At 42.5% G+C, this 11,823-nt stretch overlaps 1 protein-coding gene across 1 annotated transcript; it reads right to left on the reverse strand.

Moving 5' to 3' along the window:
* Positions 1-180: 180 nt before the first annotated feature.
* Positions 181-9,867, reverse strand: syt19 (synaptotagmin XIX). The gene is made up of 9 exons (XM_080762250.1): positions 9,691-9,867; positions 8,004-8,240; positions 4,850-4,920; positions 4,103-4,219; positions 3,551-3,733; positions 2,598-2,750; positions 1,668-1,790; positions 1,358-1,469; positions 181-946 (listed from the first exon to the last, which is right to left on the reverse strand). The coding sequence occupies exons 2-9, from the start codon at positions 8,188-8,190 to the stop codon at positions 636-638; spliced, it is 1,257 nt and encodes a 418-aa protein (XP_080618376.1). The 5' UTR covers positions 8,191-8,240; positions 9,691-9,867; the 3' UTR covers positions 181-635.
* Between the last annotated feature and the right edge of the window lie 1,956 nt (positions 9,868-11,823).

The raw sequence follows: 11,823 nt of genomic DNA on the forward strand, positions 1-11,823 counted from the left end.
CCTTGTTTAAATGCTCTTTTTTTTCTTTCTTTTTTTTAGGTTTGTAGCTTTTCCAAGGTTTTGGTTTGACAGTCACGAGTAAAGATTATAATGAAAAGGAAGGAGTGATTGAGACCAAGATAGTATTGTATTTTAGAAAATGGCTCTAAAATATGTTTCATTGGCAAGTTCTGTATAGAAAATTAAATATGAACTCTGACGTGCTAAGCTACGCTGGCTATTCCCAATTTGTGTTTGGTTCAAGATACCAACAGCCACCAACAACAAATATGTATGACTCATAATAACATACAGTTACAGCTGTATTCTGTTACAGGCGGTCCTGATGATTGGCCCTTAACCCTGACAGTACTGGGCTGGATCCATGCTTTGTCCACTATGCACGGCAGGGGTAGAGTGGTTGGTAGAGCGTCCGGATGGGAACCGCAAGGTTCCCAGTTCCATCCTGGGCTCCTCCAATGTAAGTGTCGAAGTGTCCTTGAGTGTCAAAGTGTCCTTGAGCAAGACTCTGAACCCCTAATTGGCCTTGCATGGTTTCCTCCGCCAGTGTGTATGCATGCATGGGGGAATGTAATGCACAATCCATGTAAAGCGCTTAGGACAAAAGCGCTATATAAATGCATACATTTTAATTTCTAAATCAAAAGCTGATGCCACTTTGCTATTGGCTGGCGGATTGACTGCATCATCAGGCTCCAGTGCTGGTCCTCGGAACTCCTCCCTTTCCGTATGTTCAGTTGGCCAATCAGATGCTTGGGTGACTTCCTGCTAGCTGCCTGCGACTGATACACAGAGACCAAGATGTGGCATTCTTGAACAGGAAGCTCTGGCAGGGAGAACATGAGCACCTGGTTGAAGACGGTCACTTGTCCCCGGGGAACCGCAGAGGTTTTCTGGTGCCGTCGCTTGCACTGGTTGCACTGAAGGCTGATCCTGGCGTTCAGGGCTGTACAATGCATCAAGTACGGATAAGACAGATTAACCATTGGAGTTCTCGTGCCTTGCAGGGATTGTGATTGTGATGATGTGACAACTGACAACTCTGTCTGTATGACACACTAAGGCCTGACTCACACGTGCACAACAGATTGATGTATGCTTGTTGTATGAGACTTATTGACTGATGCAAGCTCACAATGCATTTCCAATGGGAGTCACATGGTTTGACACAACATTTGTGTTGTATGAGGGGGTGGGGGGCAGTCGGAAAACACAGCCGAAAGCCGTACAACACAAATGTTGTGTCAAACCATGTGACTTCCATTGGAAATGCATTGGGGCAAGATGTAAACAAACGCTTTCTTTACATCTAGCATGCATCAATGTTGTATGCTAGATGCGAAGGTGTGATATTTACCTGTATCTGTGTGTGTGTCGATGGGCGGAGTTCTGATCTTTAGAAATCCAACCTCCAGCCTCTGAGAAGTGGGAAGAAACTTAAGGGAGAGGAGAACATCCCCCACAGGATCCTAGTGGAGAGAGTAAGGAAAGGGTGGCGTCAGAGTATTACGTCTTAATATGCTGCTGCTAAAGATAACCTGTCCTTGTTTGTTATACGTCTGTGCAAACACAACTGCATGCATGTTTGCATATCTGTGTCTGGGTGTGTACAACATGTATGTACTGTATGTGCCATTATGTAATGTTAGTATGTCTCTGCGTCTTACTTTCTGAGGTCTCTGGAGGTCTTCTTGGAGCTCTACAGGATAGGAACTACGCTTGAACTCCCCCAGAGGAACCCTAACCTCTCCCAGGATGACATGTCGGGAGAACTTATCGAAGTCCCTCACCTGAAACCACACACGGATACAATCAACAAACACACAGGTGTGGTAGTACTGTAAATCACATGGGTGTATCAGCAGTGGTGGAAAGTAACTAAGTACATTTACTTTTAAGTACTATACTTAAGTACAATTTTAAGGTATTTGCACTTTACTTGAGTATTTCCAATTTCCAGTATGTTTACTTCTACTCCACCACATCTCAGATCTTTTATCGGTTAGTTTGGTTAACTGTCGCACCCTACACAAATGCACCGCTAGTTCATTACCATCAGTACGTGTCGTGATCAATATTTACTGTGTCGTTTGTATGTAAAGAAGCAGATATAGGCTGACTAATTTTCATTACTATTCTGAGGGAAACTTTGACAGAAAAAGACTTGCCCACCATATAAAAACTAGAAGTAAAACTCCTTAGAAAATAAGAAAATATTTTTTAAAGTGCTCTGTGCTCAAAGTGCAATTAAAAAGCAAACTGATGAAAAAGACTTTCATCAGTGCTAGGTCTTAGGACCGAAACGTTTGCTTTTTAATTGCACTTTGAGCACAGAGCACTTGAGCATGACAAAATAAAATAAAAAAATATTTTCTTAAGTCTCAGTCTAAGGGGTTTTACTTTTCTATTTTTTATACGGTGAGCGAGTCTTTTTCTGTCAAAGTTTCCCTTATGTTTTTGAGACCTCCGCTACCGTAGTGAAGTTTGAAAAAAAAAAGGACCAAGAAAGGCGCAACAGTTTTCTCAGTGCTTCATTACTATTCTGAGGAATGCTGTTGCTGTTGTTGGTTATAAATCTGAGTGTAGTAGGCCTATACCTCCATCCTGAGGGTGACCTGATGCAGCTCCTGCAGCTGCTGCAGGCTGCAGACGAACTGCTCTCCAAACAGAGGGTTGGAGCTGTTCTTCACGATGCGCGTCTGCCACTCCTGCACCACCGTCCACAAAGCGTCTCGGTTTATGCCCTCACCCTATAGGAAGATAACGATAACGAGTAAACAGACTTAATAATGCACGCCTTTAGCAGAGAGGCCTAAATGAGAAAACAATTTTAGGCAAACCAAGGAATAGGAATATTTTTTACAGAGTTAAAGCAATTGGAACACAAAATATTCCACCACAACTTAAAAACCAAGGCATTCTTTTAGGTGTGTCAGAGCAGGGTGAAGTCAGCTTTGCGTATACAGTATGTCATACATTAGACTGGGGAAGCATTCCTTTCCGGGTTTATGATCCGGTCGGATCTACAGTTCTATAGTCACGTTTTGTCAATACTTCCTATTGGTGCGCCTAAATCATACATACTCATTATTAATTGTACATAACTAGACATATCCTGTTAAAGGGACACTTCACCCTTTTTGCAAAAAAATATATGTTAATGACGTTTAGAAGCTTTAGATCACTTTTCTGGGGGTATTTATGTGTGTAATATGTGGTTTTAGATATTTTAGATTGTAGCAGTGAGCCTGTTGTCTCTGATGTCATGGACACTGGTCTCACTACCTTCCTGGACTACAATTCCCATAATTATTTGGTGCACTGCTCCTCCTTGTGGATAGGGGGAGAGCTGTCTTACTGAGACAACATGTAGTCCAGGAAGAAAGTGAGCCCAGTGTCCATGACATCAGAGACAACAGGCTCACTGCTACAATCTAAAATATCTAAAACCACATATTACACACATAAAGACCCCCAGGAGTGTGTTCTAAAGCTTCTAAACGTCATTAACATATATTTTTTTGCAAAAAGGGTGAAGTGTCCCTTTAACCTCATCATCCACATGATGCTCCACTTCCTCAGAGCCTCTCTGTATCAGTCGTAGCTTGACAAAGGGATGCAGACTCCGGGTCTGGTTCCTCCCATGCAGCCCCTCTGCCTGCAGCACGGTGACCACCAGACGAGACCCCGGCTGGTCATAGTAGAGGGAGAACCGCAGAGATCCATGGATCTCCTGCTGGAGGAGGTGAGAGAGCAGAGTGTCTTAGCTTTCAACCTTAGAAAAGGAGCAATGCTGAGGTGAAAATGGTTTGTAGTATGTGTTCTTGTAGTCTCCAGGGACCAAGGGAATGTTTCTGTGAGGAGCTCTTACAAACATTGATTGTGTGAAACCATGCACATTCAAAATATTATAACACTACGACGAGCAAAAAGTAGGAATGCTCCGTCATTTGTAAATTGTAAATTGTATAGCAATTTGTTACTTGGGGCAGAGCAGACAGAGCTGATATGGACTATACAGTATGTTTGCATTTTGTCGTGCAAGCTTTTCATTCCACACGGAACGGAGAGAGAGAGAGAGAGAATGTTGTGGTCTCTTTACCGTCTCTTGGTTGGCCTGCTCGTCCAGCGAGCCGTCTCCATCTGATAGGATGCTCTCTGAGGACCCCAGAGAGAGATAGCGACTCAGCCTGTGAGACTCTACACATACGTCCTCTACCTGGGGGAGGTCGGCACATTACACATAATACATCTACCTGGGGGAGGTCGGCACGCACGCACAAAGTACACATTACATGGGGGAGGTCAGCACGCACACACGGCTCACACACACACGGACCCTCCAGAGTGTAAGTGAGTAGACTACGTGAATGGAGAGTGTCCATTTGTACAATGTACAAGGTGTGTACACTCAGAGTACACACCTTGTAACCAAATGTAAGTTGTCATTTCAGACTCAAGCCGGCAAATTGATTGCGTGATTGTTGAGCCCATAAACCAGACCAATTGTGATTGGCTAGTTCTGGGCCATAGCCTTATGGGAACTCTTAATCCAGATAAATGACACGGCTGTCATTCACTGATTTGAAATATATTCCTTGTGGCCGAAATACACACACTGATCAGGGAGGTAGCGTGTGGTGTGAACAGATTACAGACACACACGGACAGATCGACAGATGGTCTACTCTAAAATCTAAAACTGCTAAGCAAAGCTTTAATTCTGGTCCTCTTGACAAAATGTGTGGCCATGACCATGTTCAAAAGAAATTCACTCCAACTGTGCTCCTAATAATCCTACATCACTAAATAGTCACCATGCAGCTCCATTCTTTATGTCAGGTCTTACCTTAGTATGTGGTATTCCTGGCCAACTTCCAGGTGTTGAGGACATGTCATCAGGGTACGGCAGGTTGCTAGCTGTTTAGAACACATTCATTAATTTATTTTATGAGCATATCCTCTACTGTCTACTGCACTGGTTTCCAAACATTGGGTTCTTCTTTCTTGTTTTCCTACATATTTAAAAATATTTCTTTTAATGTAAAACAAGTTTATACATTTTAAAACAAACACAAAAATCTAAGAAATTCCATGAATTAAAAAAAAAGAAAACTAGTGAAAATAGCTAATCTACAAGCTCACAACGTGGTGCGAAGCAACGTGTTGTGTGCTTGTAGATCTGCTATTTTCACTAGTTTGGGTCCCGGGCAAACGTCTAATCTCTCTTTTGGGTCTCAACCTGAACAATATGGGAACCACTGATTGATTGATTATGTTATTAACAGTTTGTAGAATGGGTACACCCCCCAAACCCACCTCACCCCTGCCCACTATGACAGGCTGGAATGGCTTAGGGTCGAAGACAGAGTACAGCATCTTGCAATGGGTCTGGTCCACAAGATTCAATACACCACCAAGATACCCATGTCCAAATGCTTCCTTAAGTCCACACCCACAACACCAGAGGGAGTGCAACAAACCATGTGCAACCCAGATTCGGCACAAACAAGGGACTAAATTCCCCCCCCACCCACCCACCCCTTTTCCCCTCACTGTTTCCTTTCCCTTTTTATCTCCTTTATGATGAATTCCTGTTCTGCTCCTTGGCTTTATAGAAGTGTATATTTGTACGTCTCTGTTTTGATGAATTGAACATGGTGGACCCTCTTGTAAACAAGTGTAATGCTTTATTGGGTCAGCCACTCACAGTTAACAGTCTTTGTATTGAGTTGTGCTTGAATTGTACTTTAATTCTGCAAACTGTTAATAAATATTTCAATCAATCAATACAGTTCAACGAAAGTGCATGGGCCAGACAAAATCTGCTAAGAGGATAAAACCAGAAAAAGCACTTAAGAGTTGTTTAGCCTACATAAGGGTACTCCATTTTCAATTCATCGGATAATCCGCTGTGTTATGTTATATTCTATTGATTCTCCAGAACTCACCAGTATCCTGCTTAGCGTGTGTCTGAGCGCTGCAGCACATGTTATTGATTCTCCAGAACTCACCAGTGTCCTGCTTAGCTTGTGTCTGAGCGCTGCAGCACATGTTATTGATTCTCCAGAACTCACCAGTGTCCTGCTTAGCGTGTGTCTGAGCGCTGCAGCACATGTTATTGATTCTCCAGAACTCACCAGTGTCCTGCTTAGCTTGTGTCTGAGCACAGCACATGTTATTGATTCTCCAGAACTCACCAGTGTCCTGCTTAGCTTGTGTCTGAGCGCTGCAGCACATGTTATTGATTCTCCAGAACTCACCAGTATCCTGCTTAGCGTGTGTCTGAGCACAGCACATGTTATTGATTCTCCAGAACTCACCAGTGTCCTGCTTAGCTTGTGTCTGAGTGCAGCACATGTTATTGATTCTCCAGAACTCACCAGTGTCCTGCTTAGCTTGTGTCTGAGTGCAGCACATGTTATTGATTCTCCAGAACTCACCAGTGTCCTGCTTAGCTTGTGTCTGAGTGCAGCACATGTTATTGATTCTCCAGAACTCACCAGTATCCTGCTTAGCTTGTGTCTGAGTGCAGCACATGTTATTGATTCTCCAGAACTCACCAGTGTCCTGCTTAGCTTGTGTCTGAGTGCAGCACATGTTATTGATTCTCCAGAACTCACCAGTGTCCTGCTTAGCTTGTGTCTGAGTGCAGCACATGTTATCGATTCTCCAGAACTCACCAGTATCCTGCTTAGCGTGTGTCTGAGTGCAGCACATGTTATTGATTCTCCAGAACTCACCAGTATCCTGCTTAGCTTGTGTCTGAGTGCAGCACATGTTATTGATTCTCCAGAACTCACCAGTATCCTGCTTAGCGTGTGTCTGAGTGCAGCACATGTTATTGATTCTCCAGAACTCACCAGTATCCTGCTTAGCTTGTGTCTGAGTGCAGCACATGTTATTGATTCTCCAGAACTCACCAGTATCCTGCTTAGCTTGTGTCTGAGTGCAGCACATGTTATTGATTCTCCAGAACTCACCAGTATCCTGCTTAGCTTGTGTCTGAGTGCAGCACATGTTATTGATTCTCCAGAACTCACCAGTATCCTGCTTAGCTTGTGTCTGAGTGCAGCACATGTTATTGATTCCCCAGAACTCACCAGTATCCTGCTTAGCTTGTGTCTGAGTGCAGCACATGTTATTGATTCCCCAGAACTCACCAGGATCCTGCTTAGCGTGTGTCTGAGCACAGCACATGTTATTGATTCTCCAGAACTCACCAGTGTCCTGCTTAGCTTGTGTCTGAGTGCAGCACATGTTATTGATTCTCCAGAACTCACCAGTGTCCTGCTTAGCTTGTGTCTGAGTGCAGCACATGTTATTGATTCTCCAGAACTCACCAGTGTCCTGCTTAGCTTGTGTCTGAGTGCAGCACATGTTATTGATTCTCCAGAACTCACCAGTATCCTGCTTAGCTTGTGTCTGAGTGCAGCACATGTTATTGATTCTCCAGAACTCACCAGTGTCCTGCTTAGCTTGTGTCTGAGTGCAGCACATGTTATTGATTCTCCAGAACTCACCAGTGTCCTGCTTAGCTTGTGTCTGAGTGCAGCACATGTTATCGATTCTCCAGAACTCACCAGTATCCTGCTTAGCGTGTGTCTGAGTGCAGCACATGTTATTGATTCTCCAGAACTCACCAGTATCCTGCTTAGCTTGTGTCTGAGTGCAGCACATGTTATTGATTCTCCAGAACTCACCAGTATCCTGCTTAGCGTGTGTCTGAGTGCAGCACATGTTATTGATTCTCCAGAACTCACCAGTATCCTGCTTAGCTTGTGTCTGAGTGCAGCACATGTTATTGATTCTCCAGAACTCACCAGTATCCTGCTTAGCTTGTGTCTGAGTGCAGCACATGTTATTGATTCTCCAGAACTCACCAGTATCCTGCTTAGCTTGTGTCTGAGTGCAGCACATGTTATTGATTCTCCAGAACTCACCAGTATCCTGCTTAGCTTGTGTCTGAGTGCAGCACATGTTATTGATTCCCCAGAACTCACCAGGATCCTGCTTAGCGTGTGTCTGAGCGCTGCAGCACATGGAGACCTGCCACAGCAGGATCCCCACCGCCACCAGAAGCAGGAGCACAGAGATGCCCAGGAGGAGGTACTTGACCGGGTCTGAGAAGGGCATCTTCAGCTCTCCAGAAGTCAGCAGAACCACAGGGAAGTCCATCAATATGGCCATGACTATCTTCTACCTCCATGAGTTGTTCTACCTCTTCAACACGGGTAGGCCTACATAATCAAAATCACAGGGAAGTCCATCAATATGGCCATGACTATCTACCTCCATGAGTTGTTCTACCTCTTCAACACAGAATCAGAATCAGCGTTATTGTCACATCAGGTTTACAAGTAAAAAAGTGGGTGAAATTAGTTTTTGTGCATAGTTCCCATCATGTTATTTTTCCAAGAAAACAAAGGCATATTATATAGTGATGTGACTCATCCATTTGGTGGAAGGTTCTACAGTAAGTGCATTTACTCAAGTACAGTACTTCAGTAAGGTTTTGAAGTACTTTTATTTTACTGGAGTATTTCCAATTTCCAACACTTTTACTTCAACTACACTACATCTCTGATCTAACTATTGTACTTATACTCCACTACATCTATTTCAAAACTTTACTATTCACTTTTTTTTTTTTTTTTTTTTACACACAGCACATTTTGAATTCCGGACTTTTTAAACCAAATGTGGATTGGTGTGCATCTCTGAACAATTACATGTAGTAGTAGACTGTAGCTCAACAGTAACCGGTGGAGAATGAGATTACTATGATACTGCCACGAGGACATTATAACATACTCATGGTCCATTGGGAACTGTCTAGTCAAATAGAAATGATGCCGTTATGTTATGCAAAGTTAACTGTACGGAGAAACTTCACACGGGCTACAACTATGTCTCTGTTTTGATCTCATTTAGTGGGGCAAAGTATTTCAGGTATTCATTTGGCGTGGGTTTAATTAATTCATTGTAGTTATAAGTTAAGCGCTGTTTAATAGTAATGGTTACGTTAAGGCGCATGGGTTTGGTGTGGTTAAGCTTAGGGGATCTGGGAGGTGTGTTCACACCTGGCAGTACTGGGTACCTGAATCCTGATGGCTTACATCCGACATCATAGAATCCACTGCCTACTAGTAATGCTTATATGCAGCTTCATAAAATAACATGGGCACATGATACATAACAGTGTTCAATGCTTTGGATCTATAATATTATTTGAATGTGATACTACTTTATATGTAAATATAGCATAGTATCACACAGTCACTTTCTGGACACACAATATATATTGGCTAAGTATCAACTTATATGTACAGTCCAACACTTGCACATGTTTGGATATGTACTAGCCTATGATCATGCCAATATATTTATTATGTCGGTTCAGATCGTGTATATTGTGTACTTTGCCCTGCTACTAAAAAGTAGGACTTTGGTGACTTGTTGTATTTATTCATAGGTACTTTGAGGTGTATTATGGATGTATTTGCTGGTGCAAAATGTAACATTGACGATGTGGTATTGAAGTAATTTTATTTCTGCCTCTTGGCCAGTTCCCACTTGTAAAAGAGACACAGTCTCAATGTGTTTTTACTGGTTAAATAAAGGTTAAATAAATACACATATACAGTATATATATATATATATATATAAAAAAATAAAGGAACAGTTTACCTCCAATAAGTGAAGAAAATTCCACTCTTCTGTTTGAATACAGATACTGTACATACTGTACAGTGCTATAAATCCATGCTGCTCAGCTGGTAAAATTCCAAAATGAGACATTTACTGCCAGATGTTCAGAACTTGTCTCCCATTCCTCTCATCAGTGTTATATCCTGTTGTACACCCATTCACTCTCTATATCAGTCTGTCTCTTCAAGGCACTCTGTGAGTCTTTGTACTGTATATACATTCATATCTGCACACACACACACGTGTGTGCGTGCACATACAGCACCTGCGTGCGTGCGTGCGTGTGTGTGTGTGTGTGTGTGTGTGTGTGTGTGTGTGTGTGTGTGTGCGTGCACGCCTTTCTGGGCAAACTGGTCTGATTAGATTGAAGTAATACTTCAGGATGCCTTACTACCCACTTCCTTACTTACTCATACTTTGTCTTATGAATCATAGCTTAGAATAGCCTCATGAACATTGCAATGTGGTTCTCCGTCAGCCAGTTAACATTTGCAAGGACTGTTCCAGGTGTGGGCCGTGTTAACTTATCACTGAACAGTACCCAAATCAGCTGCATGTAGTATACCCAAATCAGCTGCTTGCGTGCTGGCGATAAGACCTGTTGGACACTTACATGAAATTGGGATAGCATATAATAATGAATTGCATTTTTATAGCGCTTTTCCATGTGCTCAAAGCGCTTTACAATGGTTCATTCATTCATACATTGGGAGGTGAAGCGGCGAACAGTCGACGCCAGCGTCCTCACTTCCCACATTCACACACCAATGGTTGAAAGCTCACACCGACCAACCCATTGGAGGCAATGTAGGGTTCAGTGTCTTGCCCAAGGACACTTCGACATGTGGACAGGAGGAGCCGGGATTCGAACCGCCGACCCTGCTCTACCTCCTGAACCACAGCCTCCATAATCGAAATATTGTATAACAAACCAAACGTACATTATTCAAAGAATGAGGAAGGAAAAGTAAAACCTTTAGACCTAAGCTTCCTGGTTCTTTGTCTCAAAGTTACATAAAGCTCTGCCTCAACACAAGTGTACACCATGCACGCACGTCGCATGCATGCTTGCACTCGCACTTTGTCTCTGTCAAACGGAGACAATACACACATGCACCTACACACGCACAGGCGCATGCACACGCTAACCAAATGTAACTCTGAGAGTGTAACACATGTAACCAAATGGACCCTTACAGGTCCAACACTGGTTATCGAAGCGTACACACACACACACACACACACACACACACACGCGCACATGTAACCAAATGGATCCTTGCAGATTCAACACTGTTTTTTGTTAATCATCTAATGAAATGTCGGAGTTCGACAAGAGAAAGTTTAAAAAATCAAAGCAAATACCGGTAATTCAAAAATGTTATTTTTGTGCTTTTGTGTTTCTCTTCTTTATATTACTTTACTGTTGAAATGTAAAATTTACATTTCAACGAAAGGACCTGTAAATGACAACACAAAAACTAAGGCACTGGTGTCGTACTTCTGGTTTACTGGAACGGGGTTCAACTCCCTGCAGTGCCCTGCTCAAAGTGTTGTATTTACCGGAAAAATTGAATGTTGCGGAGGATGAGAAACATTAGCAAATTGCGGAGTGTTGCGGAAAATTTGCTGAGTGTTTTTTCCGCAATTTCCATTTCCGCAATTTCCATTTCATCAATTTCCGCATTTCCGCAATTTCCGCAATTTCCATTTCCGCAATTTCCATTTCCGCAATTCCACCCATCGTTTTTGTCAAATTGCGGAAATTGCGGAAATTGCGGAAATGGTAATTGCGGAAATTGCGGAAATGGAAATTGCGGAAATTGCAGATTTTTTTTTCATAGCTATAGTATGCCGTACGATATGGGCTATAGCCCACGGTCCAAAATGATGAGAAACGAGGCTAACTTTTTTTTTCAAAATTTCAAAAAACATGGGCTATAACCCATCGTTTTTTTTATTTTTTTCAAATCCTCAAAAATGATGAAAAACGGCGTGCCATAGTATGCCGTACGATATGGGCTAAAAGAAATACACATATACGTTCATTTCAATACCTTTTAATCATGTTTCAAGTTAGCAGTAGAAATAAATAATACTCTGGCAATGATA

This window comes from Protomyctophum bolini (genome assembly GCF_963924005.1).
Source record: "Protomyctophum bolini genome assembly, chromosome: 4".
Lineage (NCBI taxonomy): Eukaryota > Metazoa > Chordata > Actinopteri > Myctophiformes > Myctophidae > Protomyctophum > Protomyctophum bolini.